The 24,115-nt window shown below is 43.1% G+C and overlaps 2 protein-coding genes across 2 annotated transcripts in view; one reads left to right on the top strand and one right to left on the bottom strand.

Moving 5' to 3' along the window:
- The window catches only part of bop1 (BOP1 ribosomal biogenesis factor), a 56,963-nt gene that overhangs the window by 17,690 nt on the left and 15,158 nt on the right, over window positions 1-24,115 (bottom strand). The gene's annotated exons all lie outside the window — the stretch shown is intronic.
- Window positions 15,771-22,084, top strand: scxa (scleraxis bHLH transcription factor a). The gene is given in 3 exon segments (XM_030789071.1): window positions 15,771-15,923; window positions 15,925-16,365; window positions 22,046-22,084. Coding segments are annotated over 3 exon segments (633 nt in total).

Here is a 24,115-nt window from a genome sequence, read left to right as displayed (position 1 = left end):
TCCTCTCCCTCCCCTCCCCTTTTTCCTCCCCTCCCACCACTGCCAACTGGCAAAACCCCTCCCACACGTCTTCAAAGCCTCATACCAAACACCCACTCTGATAGGCTGACCGCAGTGTGTTTTTACAGACATAACAAGCTGGCCATTGGCAGCAGCCAACGTTCTGAACGTTCTGATTGGCCGCTACTAAAAAAAAAAAAAAAAAAAAAAAAAAAAAAAAAAAAATCTCTCGGATCAAAGATATGTCGATGTGACGGTGAGCTCATGTCTAGTGTTGGACAGAACCAAATACGGTCGCGGGCTGGCGGGCCGCAGCCGATCGTTAAGATTTACTCTGTAGTCATGTTCGGTAAGGCTGTCCAGCTATTCGGTTTGGTGTGACAACATTGGCAAAGTAGGCAGAGCCAAAATCAGCTATGGAAATGGAGACAGTTTGACAAATCCTGTCTGGTTAATCTGAGTTTTCAGAAAGTAACCAAAATACAAAAATGTACCCTGTTTCACAGTTACCATCATTAACCCTCTCAGCATACTTGTATCATCTTCCCTCTACACCCTGACAGACACCTTTTAAGTCAACTCTGATCAAAGCCATCTTCAAATAGCTTAATAACCTCGAATGAACCTTTGTTTACACAAAGGACTATGTGCAAAGAATTACTGTTGTTAAAATGAGGTTTCCCAAGATTGGTTATAAACCTCAGTGAGCAAATAAAGACATGGATATTTGAAGTCCTTTGTGTGTGTGTGTGTGTTTGGGGTGGGGGTAGTTACAACAGTTATTGCTGATAGCTATTGCATCGGTTTCAGTTAGAACTATCATTTTTAGACTATAATTTATACGGCTGATAGACATTTGAGATGTGCAAAACTAGTCTAGCCTGTAATTCAGCTTTTGACCATCAGATTACGAAATGATTTAGATAAATGGGCTGCTTCATAATCCAGCCAACTGTTTATTAAGCCAACATTTATAAGAGAGTGAGAAAGCTGGCTGCAAGTCTTAAGGCAAGATCCGATTTCAGTCTCAGGTCTAAACTAGCTGAACAGTTCAGCTGGTCCACACCAGGATTGAAGTATGACCTATCAGGTGATTCATTCCAATAGGTGGGGATGTTGGAGTGAATGGACTCTGGCTATTTGGTGGGGTATGGGTCATAGCCCGACGCTGGATTAGCAGTAGTGATGGCCTAATGGGACAAACTAACACATGTCTCTGCATGTTGGGTAACACTGAACCGAATGAACTTGTGTTGGCTTCAGTGGCCAAAATAGCGATTATTGCACTTTTTTCTTTTTCTTTTTTTTTTTTTGTTTTGCTTTCTTTTTTTTTTTTTCCTTTTGTACCACAACTACGAGTTCAGTAAAAAATTCTCTAATGACCACAAGATGCATTCCAGTGCAGGACACAAACACAAACATCATAAGGACCCTTTTAACTCTTTAAAAACCTCAACTGAAATGATCCCATTGTGCTCCCAAATTATTTTCAAGCAAACAGAGACAAAAAACAAAACAAAACATGGCACTGAAGTTGTCAGACAAAAAAAAAAAAAAGAGAAACAAGACAAAAAGGGTTTAAAAAATAGGGTGTAAGACACCAAACGAACCCAGAAAGATTCTAAGGGGGGGGGGGAAAGGAGAGTATTGAAAGCGCGGATATTGACATTCGAGTTGTTTTGCCGAGATTCCAGAGCGGCGTCTTAAGGCCAACCTTGTTCCCCCGTTGCCAAATCTTGACACATGACAGGGTGAGTCTTGAAGAACGGGCACTCAATGTTTCTACCGAGTTAAGTCTGAACAGCCACAGCAAGGCACGTCTCGTCTCGTAAGAAAAGGGGGAAAAAAAAAAAAAAAAAGATGTGTACACGAGACTGTCCCGGCACAAAGAGCTCACCTGTTTCTAATTCTTCAACCAAACATAGCTCTTATTACGCGTCTGTCAGGCCCCGGCTGGAGTCATGTCAGTGTGGGAAGATTATGGAAGGAGAGCGTCATTGGTTTGGACAACGAGGCCTCCCCGTGACTACTCTTCACCAAGCAGACTCTTATCGGTTTCCTGTTCGGACTGAAGCTAGCCGTAGCCGTGGGACAGACTGACTGACTGGAGATAGAAACGAAGACTGGAAACTGTTTTTTTTTTTTTTTTTTTCCTGGTGCCACTGGTGGTGAGCTGTTAAAGAGTAGAGAGATGACAGGTTCAGGAGAGGTCGTGGAGTAAACCAGCTGACCCCAGTTCGGTGGGTTGTAGATCCAGGACTGGTGATAAACCTCAGTAATTTCAGTACTTTCAATAAAAGTTACATTCCTTTTTTTTTTTTTTTTTTTTAATTTTTTTTTTTTTTTTTTTAATAAATGGTCAAAAAGCAGTTAAACTGAATTGCTGTACAGATATCATCTACTGCAGCATGAGCCAAAGAGATCGGTCTCCCTCAGTACATGTTCCACAATGTACTTAGTCTGGGACTAAATATTTTTATGAAAATTATCCTATGAACGTAATTAGGGGCCAAGAGTCGATTGTTGGTGGGCAGAAGCATTAAAATGGAAGACAGGGATATATTTCACATTGTTCTCTGTTGTTTTGAGAGTATTTGGAAGATTCAGCCTTTGGTTTCTGGTGGAACTGGAGGCTGGACTTTGAAGTTGAGTTTGAAGTTGCTGGGATGGGGAGGGAGTGATAAGCTTTGATAAGAATAAGAACACTGGTACACAACTTTGAGTTTCTGAAGAAAATGCAGAAACAAAGGAAAAGTGTTGGTATGAAGCAGGAACCTTCTAAAGGTTGTTTGGGACCGGTCAGGTAGGAAGAAGTGCACATTAAGTAGTGGCAGGTGAGAATGGCGGCGTTTTTTTTACTGCGTTCCTGCCAGGACGTCTCATCCGTGAAACAGAGTCTTTACAAGGCAACATCAAACGGGTGGAGGCCACCCCTCGGAGAGTTTCTCTCCTTTCTCACATGGCTCGTTTAGTGGACATGACCTCCCTCAACACACACACACACACACACACACACACACACACACACACACACACACACACACATCCAAAAGGGAAACTTATAAAGACCCTTGGGAACCTGTGAACCGGTGAGGGGGGGATAAAAAAAAAAAAGACCACACCAGGAGTTGACCGCCCACGGGCACTATAAAGTAAAGATTCATGGGAGTCCATCAGCACCATCGCTGTCATACTGGGTAGGTATCTCGAGTGGTGACAGGACGACCTCTTTAGCTGAAGGACAAGTTCATTTCACCGATACATTTAATCCAAACGCTCTCGGAATGTGTCAGAAGCCGGACAATACTAACTCTTCCAAGGTTTTCCTCAAGAGTCACTATCAATTTACAGTTAATTATCTTTGTGTAATCCAAATAAAGTGGGTGCAAAGCATTTGTGTAGTCTGGTCCTCTCCCACACACACACACACACACACACTCTCTCTCACACACACACACACACACACACACACACACACACACACACACACACACACACACACGTGTGCATACAGAGTTAAAGCAGAGGAGCATTAAGAGACAGAAGAGCATTAAATGACCTTCCCTGAATAACAAGGTCAAAGCCAAAATGTTGAAGAAAAAAAAAAAAAGAAAGTATTAGTCACCGCTCTGAGTGACTGAAGGCACACGATAATGAGGTGGAAGATTCAAACAGTCTGCCAGCCTGAAGAGAAAGTCAAGAGCAGACTCCGTTCAGGGGATACAAAAGCGTTTCGAACCCTCTCCTCGCCAGGGGTGTAAAGTGACATTGGCAGGTCATGACTTGCGGTGGCCGTCGCGTGGCAGGCCCATTCATCAAAACGGGTCTGGAACTCCCGGAAAACCCCCAAAACAAAACAGAACGGCCGAGAGCTGCGGGGTTCCGTCTCGGCATGAGTCCGTTATCCGCTCCGCTCGCCCATAGCGTCGGTCTGAAGGGTAAAAATAATCTGGCAGAGCTGCTGTCAAAGCAGTCGCCGACGGTAACGCAGGAGAATCCGCAGGTCTGCGCGTCTCGCAGTCGGGAGCAAGGATCAGATTTTCCGCTCCTTTGCACCACTGACCTCGTCCCTCCTTGGTGGCTGAATTCCTTGGCTGTGGGAATATCAGGAGGACTGCAGCACGGAATTTGGGAAGACTGTGACCTCATCTTTCATTATGAATGAAAATCTAAACCATGAAAAAATACTTTCAATGCAATAAAAAAAAAACAAAAAAACAAACAAAATTATATACGAATCATACTAGAGGTAGAACCAACAAACAAACAAACAAAAAAAAGAGAGTAGTTACTGCCGTTTAGGGAATGCGAAATTTGGGCCATGTCATGGGTGGACAAGTTTTATGAGATGCTTAGAGTTTATTGAGCTAAGGTTTAACTTCTGAAACCCAAAGACGCTCCAAAATTCAAAAGGTTCAGACATGAGTAGGAGCATTGTCGGGTAAAAAGTCACTCAAGTGAAATAAAAATCGTCGAAAAAAAAAGTTGGAGGGGAAAAATCTAAGCGGGGTGAATAGCTGATTTATAAGCGACTTCTGCTACACGTCTCAATGAATTTGGATGACTGAATCAAAGTCATATTCATTTCAGCACCCCTCCACCACCCACCCTACCCCCCTTAGATTTTGCTTTCATCAGATGTTAAATGATGAGGAAATAAACTGATAAGAAATCTCGTAATAAGTTAAATTATACCCCATATAAAAAAAAAAAAGGAAAAATGAGGTGTATTTGATCTGGTCACTCGAAGACTTGTCCTCAATGTTTTCACAGCACGACAGCAAACTCACTGAGACACCTCTCATTTAAACTAAATTCTACCGATAAGACGATCGTTTCTTTTTATTCCTGATGGGAGTTTTTTTTTCCCCTTCCAGTCAGTCAGTCAGACAGGAATTACATCACTAATATACCCTCTATCTGTCATTAGAGAAGGGGAGAAACAGGAAAAGCTCCAAACCCTTCCACATAGCACTCTCCACCACTTATTTAAATGTACACTATAACCTGAGGCTGTCTAGACAGAGGGTAAAAAGAGACTGCTTCATTGCTACCAAATGCATCAAAGTCTTCAAACAAGATTTTCTAAAGCTATTTTTTTTTCCTCCCTCCCTCCCTCCTTCTTCGGAGAGCAGGTCCAAACCACAGTGAAGAGCCCCCTAAAACAAAGCAACATTAACAGACAGAGGGTTTTTTTTTTTCTCTCTCATGAACAAAAAAAAAAAAGTCATTTCTCAAAGGCCAAACACCCTGATTAATTCTGACAGTTAAGCCCCGAGCCACCGAAACACTAAGTCACCATTAGTGGGTCGATGCCATTTGAAGCAACGTTCCCGAAAAGTTGCGTGTCACTGAATTTAACGAAGTGGAGAACAGGATTCCCCAGAAAAAATAAATAAATAAAACAAACAAAAAAAAAGGTCTGGTCTTCCTCGTTAGAGTGACTCAGCTCGGCCAAATGACTCAGAGTGAGCTGTCAAGCGAGCACAGCCTGTCCGCAAAATTCTCAAAAAAAACCACAGGCCGAGGATGTTTCAGACGAAGGTACGACAACATCACAGCGTTAATTACCGTTGGTCGGTGACCTCACTTTCTTTTCCTTTGAGACCGTTTTTCAACTTCCATTCCCCCCCCCCCTTTTATAGTCTTTGTTTCTACATTTTATTTTAGCCTCCTTCCTTTCTTTCATCCTTTTTTTTTTTTTTTTGGTTCGCTATCCTTACCACTTATTCCACTCTTCCCTCTACTCTCTCCATTTTCTCTCTCCTCTTCTCAGAGGTGTCTAAACAAAAGCTGAAATCCCCCCCCCCCCCTTCCCTCGTAACAACCCCCCCCCTCCCCTCCCCCCAACCCCACCATGCTGCTGTCACTTGGGAGCACTAAGATGGAAGTTGTTTTTGGATGAGGAACCACATGCCTGGAAGTGCAACATTCCCGATTCTCTGACTGAATCCTGGAAGAACCAGGGGAGAGCGAGAGAGAGAGAGAGAGAGGGAGGGGGGAAAAAAAACACAAAAAAAACAAGGATTCTCGAAAATAGCTGAAGACTGAAAATATCCAGAGGACCACGAGCCCTTGCAAAGCTGCCTGGGCATCACAGCTATGTCTGGGCTTCCCTCCCCCCCTTCCCCCCCCTCCACCACCTCTCCTCCTCCTCCTCCCTCTCCACCCTTACGCACCGCCCTTTAAAAATGCCATAGACTGTTTGAGTGATTCATAACCTCAGGAAGGATGTTTTCACCGTATGTGTTTCTCCGATTGTCAGGACCATTCTGTCACAGAGCAAAAAACACTCATCTCACCATATCTGATGAAAAACTGTCTCTCCCTATCTTTATATATGTGTAAATATATAGGTGTGTGTATTTGTTTTTTGTTTTTTTTTTGTTACTATGCACTGATATGTGATTTTTCCATAAATGGATGTCTCCTGATCTCTTGATGTCAAATAAAATTATTGTATTGTTTGGGTATTTCTAAGTAAACTGCTTGGCAGCTTGAAATGTCCTCATCTTTTTGACAACATAAAAAAAAAAAATTATTGTTGTTTTTTTTTTTTCAGCAGGATAATGAATGACTAACAGATTTACCATCATTTCTCTACTTCCACAGTTTTCCTCTGAATTTCCTCCATAGTTTTATATATATTTATATAATATACGTATGTATATATGTTTGTTTATGTATTTTTTATATCCATTTTTTCCCCTTTAGCACTGGATAGTCAGGACACATGTAGGGTTTTTTTGTTCTCCTTGAGGGACAGAAAAGACAACCTCACCGCTCTTCGCAGAGGTTTTCTTACGGCCTGTTCTCTGTCCAGAATAAACTGGAAAGAGAAAAGGGATTAAGAGAGAGAGTGAGAGAGAGAGAGAGTGGAAGGCATCTCTTGGTTCCGGTTCTGAAAGGGCCGCATTCATCCGCAGCAGGTTTTGCCATAACGGATCCTCCAGGGTCAAAGCCCTCTGGACACGGCCGTGCAGGGACACCAGGAGCCCCTGACACAAACCCACATGTCTGGACTTGTCTGTCTGGTTTCACTCACTCTCTTTTTTTCCCCTTCTTTCTTTCCCTTTTTCTTTTTTTTTTTTTTATTTCTTTGTCTTTTTTTTGGAACGTGTTTACTAATATCTTTTCAGAAGCTTGGAACCAAAAGCTTAAGGTGATTACGAAATCGGATGACGTGTACACTCAAAACCTCTCATTCCGCTGACGCTAGCCAATATCGAGGTTAGCACAGAGGTAGCTCTGCTATGACTGATGTGCTGAGAGTCGAATTTTCTCATAAAGGCTTGTCGATGTAAAGCTGGCACGGGTAAAACGAAACACACTGGGAAACGGACATACTGTGAGCGTTACAGAACGTGGGAGGAATCGGTAACAGGCCCTGATAATGCTTTTAACAGTCCACGAGGATGTGGCCATATCGAATGCAGGTTTCTGTGGTCCGAGGCTCTGGTCCCTGTACGAGCAAAAGGGTCTATTAGAAAAGTGTGTTTGATTTTCTGGACGTTTATGGATGTGCCTGCCTACCCTGGGTGAGAGAGAGAGAGAGAGAGAGAGAGAGAGAGGGGGAGAGAGAGAGAGAGAGAGAGAGAGAGAGAGAGAGGGGGAGAGAGGGAGAGAGAGAGGGGGAGAGAGAGAGAGAGAGAGAGAGAGAGAGAGAGAGAGGGGGGAGAGAGAGAGAGAGAGAGGGGGAGAGAGAGAGAGAGAGAGAGAGAGAGAGAGAGAGAGAGAGAGAGGGGGAGAGAGAGAGAGAGAGAGAGAGAGAGAGAGAGAGAGAGAGAGGGGGGAGAGAGAGAGAGAGAGAGAGAGAGAGAGAGAGTGGAGGTGGGTGACGACGACATTACCACACCTGTACTTTACAAACACACAAAACACACATCTGTCAGTACCTCTGTCTCTGAGAGCAGAGGAACAGAGAGGGAGGAAAGCCCACAGGGAGAGAGAGAGAGAGAGAGAGACAGAGGCCCTGCAGTTCTAAGTAAAAGGCTGATGGCTGACCACCAAAGATGGCAGACAGAGACCACAATGTGGTGTCGACCATCGAGTGCCTACATGCGCTGTGATATTTGAGATCCTACCTACAAGAACCCAAAACGACAAATCACGCAGGAAAAAAACGGCCCTCAACGGGAGTAACAGGGGGCTTTCAAAACTCACCGATTACGGCAAACACACAGAAGAAGAGCTGTGAAATTCTGACATTACGCCAGATAAACATAATTACTGAACAGAAGAGTAATGAGAAGAGGGAATCAATGGAGACAGGTTCATGCACTGGACCTCTCCTTTCGTACTTGTGCGAGTACAGAAGAGTTCCAGTTAAAGATGTTTATAACGTGCTAACCCTCCTATCAGTGCGTCTGTGCGCCCCTCTCCCTAAACGGGTCAGACACGATGAAACACTCCGTCTCGAAGAGCGTGCTCGTTGGAAAACCACACGTCCTCGCTCACACACTCTTTTCCATGACTGACATTGAACTTTAAAACTTTATTAGTGGGGAAGCAGATTTTTTTTTCTCACCGCTGAATTAAATTGTCACAAATGTCCCTTTTTTTTCCCTCTCTCTCTCTTTCTCTCTGTTTTTTTTTCTTTTTCTTTCTTAACACAACTGTCATGAAAGAGGGACATATTGACATTACCTCATCGTCTTTTTTTGGGGAGGGGGGGGGGGTGCTGGGGGGAGGGGTGCTGACTGAAATCTTTTGGCCTCGTTTTTATCAAAACTACCGTCCTGCCCAAAGTGTAAAGTGGATCGGACCAGGCTGTGCTGTTAAGCAGTATTCCATAATCCGGGGCAGTTTACTCCACAGCAACTGAATACAAAAACTGATAAAAAAAAAAAGACATTGCCTAGAGGGATTTCAAATTAGACACTAATTTATACAACCAGCTGTCAATCTTGTATATCTTGCATATTTCACACGAGCAAGAGGTTTAAGGGGCAGACATTTCTCGCTTGTACCATTTCAATTAGAAAGAAAGACAGACAGACAGACAGACCGACAGAAAGAAAAAAATCCCCAGAATGGGCAAAATGAAATGGAGTGTATACAATTAATTGGTGCGAATGAGCCAATCTGGAATAATGTGCGATTTGAGAATATGGTATGAGGTTTTCTCTTCAGTCCTACAAAGTGTTTAAGTGCATCAGGCAGCCGTGAGTATTTACGACCCATGATTTATGGATTCTGTTGGCACTTCTCGATTTTTCCACTTGCAGAGCTCCATCGATTGTGGTGGCACAACTTGGCGGCTGTGCCCCCGTCGAGTCCAACGGAACCAAAGTAGCTAATTTCGGAGGGAGGTGGGGTATGTGTGTGTGTGTGGGGGGGGCGCCATTCAGAGAACTGGGATTTACAAGCGTTGGTCCATCGTAACACCCACTCACAGACGAGACTGTTTACAGACACGGCAAACCAGGTCCTGGTCCCTTTTTTTTCTTTTTTTTTCTTCTTTTTCTCACCACAAATGTAGGTTTGCATTTCTCTCTAATGGGATCATTCATAATCCATATAATCTTTACCCCACAGCGGAGAAACTCGGCCACTTCAATTTCCACTCATCCATCCAAACAGGGTGATCCTCCAAGCTGAAGGAATGTGAACAAAACTTTTGTGTGTGTGTGTGTGTGTGTGTGTGTGTCAGTATGTATGTACATGTGTGTGTGTGTGTGTCTGTATATGTGTGCCTGTGTGTGTGTGAGAGGTGCGTGAGAGTGAGTATGTATGTATATGTGTGTGTGTGTGTGCCAGTATGTATATGTTTGTGTGTGTGTGTGTGTGTGTGTGTGTGGATACTCGTGAATGTGTGTGGCTGCTGTGAGTGGCAGCCGCACGCTGGCTATTAGCAACGCCACTAACAGCTACCGCAAAACTGCCTGGTGGAAAAATCAAGATTGAAAAATGACCATGAAATAATATCCAAAAAAACCCCAAACGGCGTCCCGGCTTGAGCAGAGCATTAGAACATGAAGGAATATGGCAGGACACTTGAAAAAAAAAAAGTGAAGTTTTTTTTTTTCTACACGAAGTTTTGCGACTTCGTCTTGAGGGTGTATTTCATGAAAAGCCGTTAATTTCTCCAGAAAAGCCCCATTTGTCACTGTTAAATAATAACCTTGGTTAAACCGAATAGCTTTGCTAAGAGGGATAAGCACATCTCTCAGCACTTTCCAAATGGATTCCTTTCGCTGCAGTCTCTGCAGCTATAAACAAAATCGAATTCACATCTACAGCAATCTTCACTCCACACTCCTCATCGTACCAGGAGAAGGCTCCGTTCCCGATTCCATCTCCTTCTCCCAAAGCACCACAGAATTCCAAGCGTGATTCCCATCTCCGGGTTGCCGGACCAGACGTACGCGTTCGCTTCGTGACGTACATTACTCGCGGCAGCGCGCTGTAAAAGCGGCAAGTCTCGATATCGTCTTTGACCTTAGCTGGGATTTAACGAGTCCTGTCAAAAGGTAAGGCTCAGCGGTGACCGAGTGGTCAGGCTCTTCCAGATGAGCGGGCCCCAAAATGAGGTTCCCTTTTCCTTATTACAATGGAAGAAAAAGAACTCAGTACCACAGTCTTGGTCCAGTCCTTTGTATTTCCAGCCTGTTTATATGCTTAATGCACTGTAAATGTACCCAGGAGAAAACACGCCATAAAAAAAAAAGAAAAAAAGAAAGACAGAAAGAAAGTGGGGACTAGAGTTTAAGAACACTTTAACAACGGAAAAGTTGGAGTAAGAGCAATTTCAAATGAGAACAAAAGGCAAAGCTAATTGCGTTTCTCCACCCCCTCCCCTCCTTTTCCGTGGAGCACCCCCCCACCCCCTACTCCCACCCACCCCACCCACCCCTAGCTTACAACCCTCACTGAATAAATTAATTGAAGTCAACGCTGTTGTGACCCTTGCGGGTTCCCTCTTTCTTTCTTTCTCTCTCTCTCTCTCTCTCTCAGGGCTGCAGCTGGTCTGTGTCTGGCTTAGATTAGACGACTCGGACCGGGCCAGTCTGAAAGTGATACAGGGGCCTTTTTCTCAGTCCTGTCCAGACATTAACGCCCACGCTCCAACCCACACGCTTACTGCAGCAGGCCGCAGATCCGAGCGGACAGCCAGGACTCTAATGACCCCGTCCGACTGGCTGTGGTCAGGCACAACGCACTGGGGCTAAAAACCAAATCCTGCCAGCATTCTGGTCAGTCAGCCCCCCCTCCACCCCCCCCCACCATCCTCCTAGAAGAAGGGAAGTGAGGTGACTAGGGAGGGATGTGGGGTTGAGAAAGTGCTTTCCACAGATGGGGGGCCAGATTAGATGTCGCAGTGTGTGCCGCAGGAAGTCAGAGGCAACTAATAGCAGTCAGATGGAAAGCTATGCTTTTACTTTTTTTTTCTTTTTTTTTTAAGGACGCAGAGAGGGCGGGGTCTTCCGTGACAGGGAGATAATGAGCATTGTCATCTGTTGTCTAGTGCAAAGCACTGAGAGAAATTTCAAATGCTGGAGGACGCTTTAAGGCCTTTAGTACACATATCTCTTAAAAATTATAAGGAAACACTTGTATCATTCTGCTAAAAGAACAAAAAAAAATGCATATTCATGGCACTGCTGAGTGAGTAGGATCGAAGCCAAACACAGCTAATAAAAAGCTGTCCATCAACTGAGGAAACAATAATTAACACAGCAGAAAAAAAAAAACATGCTTCCATCTACAAAAGATATATGATGCCGTGTGATTTTTGGACAACTCTGTGAATTAACAAGTAAATGGAAAAGCTTCACTTGATCTTTCCTGAGTGATTGTGGAACTCGGACGAAATTAACATTTGGAAGCTTTGATTGCGCAAGGGGGAAAAAGGCTATTCTGAGGAAAAAAAATGGTTAGAATATCATCTGCTGATCTTCATCTTACATGGCCTTTAATGACATACGTCAAAGTGTGAAAAAGTAAGAGGCCAAAGTTCACTGAATAAGTAATGGATATATAGTCCTATCTCTGCAAAAGTAAATAGAATTTTATAATATTTAAATATGTGGAGAATTGATACTGTCTGGTTGGAGAATTAAACTTAAGTTACATCTGGAAAAGCAATTTTATATTTAAAATTGTTTTCACAAGGAAATAAAAAACAGACAAGTGTAGATTTGATTCCAGTTTTTCAAAAGAAGAGGAGAAAGTTTGGATAAATCATACACGTTTCAACACGGGGGAACATGTCATTTCTTCACAGTTGTTTGAAAATGTTGCTAATAATTTAATTTCTGCTGGTAAACCAACTCAAAATGTAATTCCCTTTTAATCGGAATAAAATCAAGATTGGCTCACAAGCTTTCAAAAATACTCAAAGCTTCCAGTTGCAGAAGCCTATAAGCAAAACTGATTCTTCATTAACGAAACCCTGAAAATAGACTCAAACATTTCTGCTTTCAGACTTTTAGGATTTTAGTTTTTTTTTTGGTACTGACGCTCAAATAAAAACACATGTCAAATTTGGAGATGTGCTGTCTTTACGACATTTCGGATTAAAATTTCAAAGTAAGAATCGCATCCCTTAAGATATTGAGGAGTATACTGAGAGTTCAAATCCCACCCCTTCTGAAGTTAAAATACTTTTTTTTCGAGTCACGGGTAAAGCAGGGAGACTTTTCCGTAGGAAATTCCAACTCCCTTGGTGCTGGTGATAAGGTTGGACAGTAATGAGGACCTGGGGGAATGAGGTTTCCTTGTCTGGTCAACTTATATCTGACTTAACCTCACGTCGTTCATTAACGAGGATCTGGTTTGTGGCAGACTACACAGAGAATCCGCATTAATATGGATTTACTACTGCCTTAGAACCCTACAGCAGTCATATTTCTGGGTTATTTTTTTATCATCATCATCATCATCATCATCTAATTCGATCTCACGTCATCATTTGCAAGGGGAACAGTGAGATGTACTTCTTTAGACCACATCATTAAAAAAAAAAAAAATAATAATAAAATAATAAAGCCAGACCAGCACTGACCTTCTACATAAAATATTCAAATGCCGAAGAGAAGCTGGAGAGAAAATGACTGGTCACAATTTACAACGATTTTCCAATTTTCCAGTCACGACAGAAAATTCTTAGGACGTAATGACATCATCATAATTTGACCTTTAGCGACAGGGGAAAAAAAAAACATATTCAAATTAAGTTTGACTAACTTTGTTCTTTTTCTCGTTTTCAGCTCCGTAGCCCTTAATGAAAACACCACGTTTAAACTAAGATGGACCTCTCGTAATGCGAAAAAAAAACAAACTTTTTTTTTAAACATTCTGGTAGTATTTTGAATGCAGAGCCTACTGGACAATGAGGAAAAAAAAAAAACCTTTAGATGATTGTGAGTATACCAGTGCTTCCAGAAAAATAATATACCATACAATGGATGACCTGAGAGTCTTACCACACCAGACACACTGATACAAGAACCAAAGACCTGTGAGTGATGTTGCAAGGGGTGACACGTCTGTTTAAGCGTCTGACTTAATAAAACATCCCTGGAGCTTCCCAACCATTAAAGCTGCTCATGAAAGAGTTACAAAATTGCTTGAAAGTGAAGTGAACAGCCCATGCTCAAAAAAAAAAAAAAAAAAAAAAAAAAAAAAATCAATCTTTTCTCTATAAAAAGAAAACGGTCTCTCCTGAGTAGCGTGGTCGTTTGTCTTCATGCCATTGGTGATTCAGAGCGAAACAGGTGCGTTACCTGAGTTATGGTCCCGCCGGACAACGTTTTGTCTCTTTTTTAGCTTCGCACAGCATGACTAAACCGATCCAGTCTGAGTTAACAGCAGAATGTGCAAGTCAGAGGCGTCTCACTCATTTCCCCCCCCATCAGCTACCGTGTGCCGAGGAAGAAATGAATAGCAGTGAATGCACAATTAGGGAGTCCTCAGAAAAACACACGCGTCTGTCTATGAAAAGACTCAAAGGAGACGAGGCACACCTCGTACACCTCCCCACCCCCCCCACCCCCTCCTTCTCTTCATTTCTCTCAACATGGTTATCTTTGATCCACTGGCTATGAGGTAAGCTAAAGGTTACGGGGTCTGGGGGGGGGGGGGGTAGAATGGATCCCACTTTGAACTGTTGTTACCTAATACTTCTTGAACTTTGCAAATTTTTTTTTTTTTTTTTTTATGAACCTCTTGTGGGACGCACAGAGGTGTGAGTGGCCCCCCTCTGACACAGTGCCTCACTGAATGAGAAAAAGAATGAGTGAGTGTAAGGGATAAAAAGAGAAACACTGTGTGTGTGTGTGTGTGAGTGCGTGTTTGTGTGTGAGTGGTGTGTAAGTGAATTAAACATGCGTGACTGGAATAGATTGAAACAGATAAGGCTTCAGAACAACCTAAATGTTGAGGGTGAGGGTGAATAACAAGGGGAAAAAAGGAAAAAACAAACGCAAAATAAAGAACTTGATTATTTCTGGTGTTTCTTTGATAAAGTGTTTACTCTGAAGTTATACATGTGCTCTGAGAGAGACACAGAGAGAGAGACACAGAGAGAGAGAGAGAGAGAGAGATGAAGAGAGAGAGAGAGAGACAGAGAAATAGACAGACAGAGAGACAGAGAGGGAGAGAGACAGAGAGAGAAAGAGACAGAGAGAGAGAAAGACAGAAAGAGAGAGAGAGAAAGAGACAGAGGGAGAGAGAGAGAGAGAGAGAGAGAGAGAGAGAGAGAGAGAGAGACAGAGAGAGAGAGAGAGACAGAGAGAGAGAGAGAGACAGAGAGAGAGACAGAGAGAGAGACAGAGACAGAGAGAGAGACAGAAACAGAGATAGAGACAGAGAGAGAGACAGAGAGACAGACAGAGAGAGAGAGAGAGAGAAAGAGACAGACACAGAGAGAGAGAAAGAGACAGAGAGAGACAGAGAGAGAGAGAGAAAGAACGCTCCTGCTTCAGACCAACCCAGTGCTCAAGGGGTTAATGGGGGGAGCTGATAGTAACAGGACGCATTCACTCCGCACTGGGTTTGCTCCATTCGGCCAGCTGGGGGATTTGCATAGGCAGTGAAAGAGACGGATGGAGTGAGTGAGTGAGAGAGAGCGAGAGAGAGAGAGAGAAAGGAGAAGAGGAGGGGAGGAGGGGGGAGGGGGGATCACAACCCAGACACTCCCACACACTATAAAACCCAACCGTACTGAAATGCTCAGGCTAAAACCACACGTGGAGCTCTGCACCAAGGGAGAGAGAGCGAGAGAGAGCACAAAAAAAAACGAGAGTGAGAGAAAGAGGGAGTCAAAGAGTGTGTCTGAAAGAGAGTCAGCCGTCGACCGGAGCTCAACGAGAAAGACACACAGAGGGCGGTGCGTCTGAGCAGAAAAACGTCAGTATTTACACACAAAAGAAGAGACAAGACGACTCAAGACCGACTAAGGATTCAACAGGTGGATAAAGTTTTTCTCTTTTTTTTTCTTTCTTTCTTTTTTTTTTTTATTTGAAAGACAAACAAGTAGAGAACAGAAAAGAGAAAGGGGGGAAAAGGAGAAATATCTGCATGCGACTTTAATGAGAGAGCCATGCTGCACTGGAGTGCATCTCCAGCAAAGGAGTAGAAAGCGATTGCAGCTGTTTCTGTATGTTTTTCTGGCAAAAGACGAGGAAACTGCCAACGCTCCTACCAGATATATGCATAACCGAACATCTGCATGAGTGAACAGAGGGACCGGGTCTGAAGTCTGTGAGAGAGAGAGAGAGAGAGAGAGAGAGAGAGAAATCCCAAAGATCTCAGCTGTCAGGGTGAAGATGTCGTTTGCCATGGTGCGCCCAGCTCCTAGTCGCTACCTGTATTCCGAGATTTCCATGATGTCCGAGGACGACGAGAACGGGAGCGAGAGCTCCGGCTCAGACGACCGCTCTTTTCGCCTGGACGCGTCCGGGTACGAGCTCAAGATCGGGGGGGCGGAAGCGAAAACCCGGGGCGGGCGGCGGTAGCGGCGGCGGCGGAGGGGGCAGGCTCGGAGATGCTCCGCCGACGCCCGCGGGGAGCATGCCGGGTCAGCACGTGCCCGAGGGACGACAGAGGAACGCGGCGAACGCCCGGGAGCGAGACCGCACCAACAGCGTCAACACGGCGTTCACCGCCCTGCGGACGCTGATCCCCACCGAGCCCGCCGACAGGAAGCTGTCGAAGATCGAGACCTTGAGGCTGGCGTCCAGCTACATCTCTCACCTGGGCAACGTGCTTCTGGTCGGCGAGGCGTGCGGAGACGGGCAACCGTGCCACAGCGGAGCGCCGTCGGCGTCGTACTACCACCATCACGGTTCGCCGGGCCGAGACTCGGAGAACTCCCAGCCCAAACAGATCTGCACTTTCTGCCTCAGCAACCAGAGGAAAATGGTGAGTGAGAGGAACGGCCGACGACCTCTTCACCTCCGGTACTGTCACTGTCACTAGACACTGCCCTTCGTAATAAATCCAATCGAATTTCAGAAACACATCTGTTTTTTCCAGTGAGGTTACAAAAGAAAAAAAGAAAAAGAAAAAAAAGATCAATAAAAAACGCTCTCCGGAGCAATCTTGTCATTACGATGTGACCGAGTTTAGTTTAAATTGTGCCGAGGCTTGGAGCGGATCACTTGAGAAAAAGAAATTTACTGTTGCAGGGGTCAAAGAGGGTGCAGCGGTGTTTCTATTCTTAAAACAAGCAGGACTTTGCCCTAGATTTCTTGCCGTTTCAGAAGGAAAAACTTGACAGCATAAATCGCGCGGCTTGCATGACCTTGTTAACCTTTGAGAGTGCTTAAATACCTCCCTGAGAATTTTTTTTTTTTTTTTGCCATTTCATTCTATGCTGACTGACTAATGACAGGGGATTAAAAACAGTGTTACTTCAAATAAGAAACAGTAATCCTTCAAAAGTTGTCAAGTTGTCCAAAAAAACAAAGACAAAAAAAAAAAAACACCAACAGCTATTTCAGAAACAGATCTGAACAGATTCAACAGTAGCAGAGACAGCAGAAATGCATCGTGTAATGCAACAGATGATGTTCTTGTTGTCAGAGTAAATTCAGACATATCAAAGATAAACCAAAGACACTATCTGTCTTTGAGTGAAGAAAGAAAAAAAATAAATAAATAAAAATAAACCCTCTCTTAAATTTTACGAGCATCTCTGAGCTTTTGACTCAATCCATGTGTCTCTTCAGATCTTGCACAATATCTTTATTAAAAACAGTTTTGCTACCATTACCTCACGCAGACAGACGTTCGCAATGAAAGACAGGAATCAGATTCAGGCCAGAGGACAGCATCGGAGCAACAAAACACTGTCAGCTCGAATATAAACACGTCATTCATCTTTCTCCCTGCTTCTCCATGGAACACGGCCGTTCTGACCCTCATATGCAAAGCCAAACACCACGGCGCATTAAAAATAAAGACATAAATCAGGAAGTTACTGGTCACGAAGAACACAATAACACAAACTAAAAACAGAGGGTAATTCTGTAATTTAAACTTGCGCCACCAAAAGAGCTGTCAAACGTGAAATACGCCATATGTTTGGTACGATTAGGCCCGGTCATGGCAGGATGATGATTTAAGGGGCCGCATTTCCAAAATGTCTTGCATTGAAAAGGAACTGAAAAAAAAAAGAAGCTTTGGACAAAATAGGAAACACTCAAAAAAAAACCTGAGAGAGAGAAGAGAAAGAGAGAGACAGAGAGAGAGACAGAGAGAGAGAGAAAGATTGCAAACCCCAAACTGAATTCTGAAGATCCATGCTTTGATATAAATTAAAGATAAAGCTAGCATGGGTACATTTTATGATAAACGGGTGACGGGGGAGACATAAATATGCAAATCAAATGTTCCGTGATCTAAATATCAGACCCAGTGCATTCTGGGACCATCTGTTTTGTTCTGTTCCCCAAAGCAGTCCACTACCCGCCCTGAGCCATTTACACTCACATCCTGTGTTGTTCTAAGAGTCTTCCTCAATGCTCAATTAATAACCCTGTCAAGCAAAGGCACACAACCTGCTTAAACACTTGTTCCACAGATAAATTACCTGAAGGCCAAAGTTTACAAAATCTCAAAAAAAAAAAAAAAAAAAAAAAGAGAGTAAAGAGAAGAAAAGAAGAAAGTAAAGGATTTTTGTTGTCGTTGTACCTGTTGGTATGGTTACGTTTTTAAATGGAAAAACAGTAGCAAAACTGGTTCTGCGGCATTTGCAGTTCTTTGGAACAGAAAAAGGGAACCGCTGATAACTAGAAAATATCTTTTTGGAACAAGTGAGCGTACGCCGTCAGCCAGTTGTTTACAACGACTTTTGAAAACAGACAGATCGTCACCTGAACTCATTGCGAGACCTGTTTGTGCAGTTTTTTTTTTCCAAGATAGAGATTAAACGTGATCATAAAATACATCTGACTGGTTGTGGGAGTTTTCCATTGAAAATCCATTTTCGTCATTGGACTGTGTAGCGTCAGCTGGCCCTTGCTTATTAAGGATGTCAGTTATTTCATGAGTACTCAACGATGCCATCCCAGACCAATCCGCGACTGACCTCCCAAAATAATCGAAACCCCGCAAACATCCCATCATACCACCGTACCAAACGGCACCACATAAAGTTGCCTGAACCCACGAGAAGAAAAAAAAACAACAAAGGAAAACGTAGAGACAGCCCGCATAATCGCTTGGCTCAAAGTTGACGCTACTACTAATTTTCCTTTAAATGTAAAACAAACCACAGAGTATCGTCTGAAACAATATTTTAGGAGAGGCACTGACACGGTTTGGCTTAAAATCAGAGAGACGCAAAGCAGGGACGTAGTCGCGTGGTGAATTACAGGTAAATTAACGAACTAACTAAACGAAATAAAAAAAGATAAAACAAAACACAGCGCCCACTCCTTCCCTCAGTGCACCACACGCAAGCAGACGCCCAAACGAGATGATGACTCTTTTTTTAGGGTGACTTTACACAGAGCTCCAGATCCTGGCCTCCACAGCTCTGCACCGTGCAGATATCTGAAACAGATTTGAGTCTCACTTTGTAGTGAGATTTAAGGAGGCGAGATGGTTCACCCAAAACCACACTCCACTCTTTACCCCTACTTAACGCTCATTACGCCGTGAAAAAACTGCGCTCAGCCAAAGCGTGTTGCTTTATTGTTTCTTTAAAAAAAAAAAAAAAAAGTGAGAGAGGAAAGAAAGAAAAAAAGAGGGAGGGTGAGGGTGGGTGAGAGAGAGAGAGAGAGAGAGAGAGAGAGAAAGAGAGTCAGAGTCGAAAGGAAACAGACTGAGGTATAACAAAATTCAAATGTTCAGATTTTTGCCCAAAGTTTTTAAAAGTTTTGACTCAGACACAAAACAGATCAATGTCTTGAATATTGCCAGCAAAGCTACAGTTTGGCGATGTAAATTATTCACAGACACCAGAAAAAAAAAAGGTAGTTGCCCTGATACTGTGGAGGGTGGACCGATCTTGTGAAAAGAAAAGATTTTTATCGTGGATGTGGATTTTTCCAAGAAAACCCTTCTGATACATCTGGCACAGATCTGCCTGATCTGTAGATCAAGTCTACCTCTTCGTTTTCGATTTAAAACAGCCTCAACAGCTTTGAGTACTGACTACATGCTGCAGTTTATTGTCAACAATTCAGAGAAAGTTTGCTGGAAACTTTCAAACGTGTCCTTTAAAGAAAACGACTGAACCGCAAACATCACGATCCTATCCCTTGCAATTATGTTTCTCCCTCTTTCTTGGTTTTTTTTTTTTTTTTTTTTGCTGTTGTTTTTTATGTTTTTGCTTGTTCCTCCCTTGATGCAGCTCAACAATTTTGGCCTTCAACAGTGAAGCGGGCTCATCTGTAATGAGTCTACCAGGTGAAGATAGAGGGGGGGTGGGCAAAAGATGGCAAAGCTGAGGGGGTGGGGTTGCGTAATCGGACACATAGCAGCAGACAACACGAAAATTTCAAATGCCTCGATGTGTTTGCGGGAAGAGTTGTTTTTTTTTTTTTTTTAAGGAAGCCAAGAGCGCTCTGGCGTGTTTCCCTCTCGGCAGTGCAGCGGAGGCTGCTGTGCAGATTACTAATTGACTACGTAGCTGGTCCCAAAGCTGTGAACTGGCGGCTGAGCGCATAGTTTCTGTGCAATTATTGTGACTTCCATTACTGCCATATGGAAGAGGTTAGAACGGCCCTCGAATCCAACAGGAGTCTATGAGTGTGAACATCTGACGCATTATGAATTTATTAAAGTGTGGGGGGGGGGGGGGGGGGGGGGTAGTCACAACAACTCAGAAATTAGACTTCAAAACAGAGCAGAGGGAGAGGGTGATGGAAATAACAAGAAAACCGTTCTAACATGTCGAACGCGGTTAAAGCTCTCTAACGGCGCTGCTATCTGGAACCGTGATGAATGTTCAGGAGAAAATTTGATGAGATAGTGTAAAAGTGATAGGGATAGGTAGGACAACTACCAAAAAAAACAACAACAACAACAACAACAACAAAAACCCATTGGCTAAGACACACAGAAGCATAATGACAAACAGGAACCTGAACACATGCACACACAGACGGACACACAGAGAGATGACAAGGACAGACAAATGTGACAAACATACACACATACACATGTACAAACATACACCACGATAGACAAACCATGACATGTTAGAGACACACACATATGAACTAACAGACAAAACATACTAAGGTGCCGGATACACACGCAGACAGGACACGTACAATCACTCCCACTCACACACGCAAACAGGGTAAATGTCTCTGCTCATGTGCCCTAGCTAATGTGGAATGCAAATGTTATCATAAATGGTTATTAGAGAAACCAGTGCTGGTCATTATATGAAATAAGGAACATTGGGAGATCCAAAAGCTAACACACTGGACTAACCTAAAGTCAGGAGCTGTTTTCAATAATCCATACAGACATGTCATCGCTGAGGGCTTAGGTTTCATGTCTGAACACACACACACACACAGGGAGTAGCTGACAAGTCCCTGCATTGTAATCTTTTACCAATCTGTAAACATAACCTGTCAGCTCTGACTGAAACCAAATATTTCTGTTAAAAGGTCATGTCTGAGGTGACAGCTTTAGCAAGAAAAAAAAGGGCCACAGTGTGTGTGTGTGTCCGTGTGTGTGTCAGTCAGTCCGTCCGTCCAGATTTTGTTTTCTTGTCTTCCAAAATACAAACAGTTATGTAGTTGGAAAAATGTGTTTTTATGGGTTTTAAGAATTGTCTGGGGTACGATCAATTCAGCCACTCAACTTCTGGCAAAATAATTTCTTTACGGCGTGTTACACAGGATATGAAAAACAAATGTAGGCGAAATCCTATTAGTTTGGCGTAAGTGATCCCTTGAGTCACAGCATTCGTGGCTTTTTTCCTTTGACTTTTTTTTTACGTGGTAACGAATAAAAAAAAAAAAAAAAGGAAAAGAAGGAAAAGGGAAAACTTTGAGGGTTCGTTCTTTTTTTTTTTTTTTGAGAAAGATTCTGTCTGACTTCATCAGTTAAAGTCTGGGTGTTTTGACTACGAGCTCCGCCCACGTTTGGTGTCGCCGTGGTAATAGTGGCATTCCATCTGCTCCTGTTCTTGGCAAAGCAAACTAAAGAAATGTGAGCCAGGTGTGTGTATGTGTGTATGTGTGTGTGTGTGTGTGACGGTAAGGTGAGCCCAGAAAAAACAGGCTGCTTCTCGGTGCCCACAGCTCAACCATGGCAGAGCCAGGGGACTGAGGGTCAATGTCAGCGTGGTGCAGCTGAAAAGTGTCACCCCTGTCTAACCATTTAAAAAGAAGAAGAAAAAAAATTAACAAAAAGAAGAAAGGAAGATATACACAAACAACCAAAAGGACAGAAAAGAAACATGGAAGAGCTTGTGGAATAAAAAAAAAAAAAAAAAACATTTTAAAAAAAAAGTTTGGTTTTTTTTTTTAGGTCTACTAATATGTGCATTAAAAAACAAAATCTTTGTGCTATATTGAAATACAGATTCGTTGCTTGGCGTCTGAAAGTAACGCTTTCTCTTTTGTTTCAGAGCAAAGATCGGGACAGAAAAACAGCTCTAAGAAGTTAATGCGTAAAGAGCCGACCCACTTCAGAAGCTTTGCCTACAAGCACACAAACCACTGACTGAAAGGAACAAAAAAAGGACTTGTCACAATGTGTATATATATATATATGCAAATTATCATCAATTCATATTTAATTTCATGTATAACAGCAACGGAAAAATGCATTCCTCTCCCTAACCCAACACCCACCAAAGACGGGAACTGAACAGAGGAAGAGAGACTCGTTTTCCCGGACAGCAGCGACTTGTGTTGCACAAGGGCTGAGCAACTACGTGCCAGTGACTGACAAACAAACAAACAAACAAACAAACAAACATCCCTGTTTAAAGGCATAAAACATTTTAAAGCTGCTTAACAATAAAAGTGCCTGGACAACTGGACATGTCAAAAAAAAATAAAAAAAGAGACAAAAATCTGACGACACGGACATCAAACGACGAGGACTACAACAACAGGGGACTGCAACGGAAAGATCCGGAATGGAGGAGCGGAATAATCAGGGACTCGGAAATCGGGAGCATCCGCCTTCATTTTTCGCATCACGAACTGGGACTAAATATTGAGAATTCCCCGGAGAAGAAAAGTAAAATACACCAGTTACATGGGCAATATACTCAGAATGGGACTGGGAGCTGCCCTATTTTAATACTGTTTGGTAGGTTGTACAGTATTTTAAGCAATTTGATTAGAAACAATAAAAAAAACAAAAAACAAAAAAACAAAACCAAAAAAACAGGCATTAATAACAGAAAGACATCACTGAGGTGAATTTTCACGAAACACAAGCCAATAATAAATTCTTCATGAATATGAGCTGAACTGTGAGTTGGATGTTTTTAATTTTGGGGGGGTGTTCAAGGTTTTTTTTTATGATTTTTTATCTGTCTCTTTTATCTGTGGTGTCCTCTTGCCGGTTGACTCAACAGTAGAGCTGAGACAGACAGACCTGATTAACAACAGTCTGCAGTGTAATGTAGAGAGACAACTAGCCACAGCTATGAAAACACCTTTCTAGAGATAAAAGCAAAAGGAAAAATGACTCCTCCATCGTTTGCTTTCCATGATCATACTAGCCCATTGCTGAATTTTTTTTTTTTTTTATTATTTTTTTTTTTTTATTTTAATTCTCTCTTTTTTCCTTCCTCTCAGACACATATACAAACACACGCACAGAAACACACCTGTTCATTTTCTCAGGCTTACGTCAAAATCTAATATCTAAGGAATATCTCGAAATCGAAGTATCTCTTAGTTATTTTCTCAGTATTCAACTGGGAGCAGCGAGTCTATTTGATTCTGAGGGACAGACTAAACTGTGCGGCAAATGATCACGGTCACACAGCAATCGTAGACGTCAAATAACATTTAATAACTCCAGATGAATGATGCTGATACCGCTGCGATGTCCCGAAGCTTGACGTCCGACACTGCCATAGATCTGTCAGATGCTAATGTAAAGTCGTTAAAACCAAGGAGTTCAGGCTGAGGCGCAGTCCGACACATGGGGCTTTCTCGTCTAACTGGATCAGAGCGGTGGAAAAAAAAAAAAAAAAAAAGGGGGGGGAAAAAAAAAAAGAAAAGATGGGAGATGAGATGGGGGGGATGAGTCTACGGTCTGGTTGAATGGAAGGATGTTGTTGCCGTGGCCACGGTGGGCCTCTTAAACGGCCAGCTGTGTGGCTCAGCTCAGTACGTTAACTCGGGAGCAGAGGGGGCTGATGGGATACACAGGTTAGGTCCTGGCAGATCGCCTCGTCCCAAATTCCGACCCCACAGTTACAAAGCGGATGCCTGTACGCTCGTGGAATTCCACGCCCCCCCCCTCCCCCCCCCCACCCGTCTCATGCTATAGCCCCTGTCTCACTCTCATATCTTACCCCCCAAAACAATGCTGCTGTGTCTTCTTGACCTGTGTCTCTTGCTCTCTGTTTGACTTTTATTCCTTTCTCTTTGTCTCTCTGTCACTCTCTCTCTCATATTCCTTCCCATGAAACAATTCAAACAACTCTGAGGCAAACCCATAGGGACACTTC

This window comes from Chanos chanos, chromosome 12 (assembly GCF_902362185.1).
Source record: "Chanos chanos chromosome 12, fChaCha1.1, whole genome shotgun sequence".
Taxonomy (NCBI): domain Eukaryota; kingdom Metazoa; phylum Chordata; class Actinopteri; order Gonorynchiformes; family Chanidae; genus Chanos; species Chanos chanos.
The sequence above is the reverse complement of the archived record's forward strand: the minus strand, read 5'-3'. Positions and strand labels throughout refer to the sequence as shown.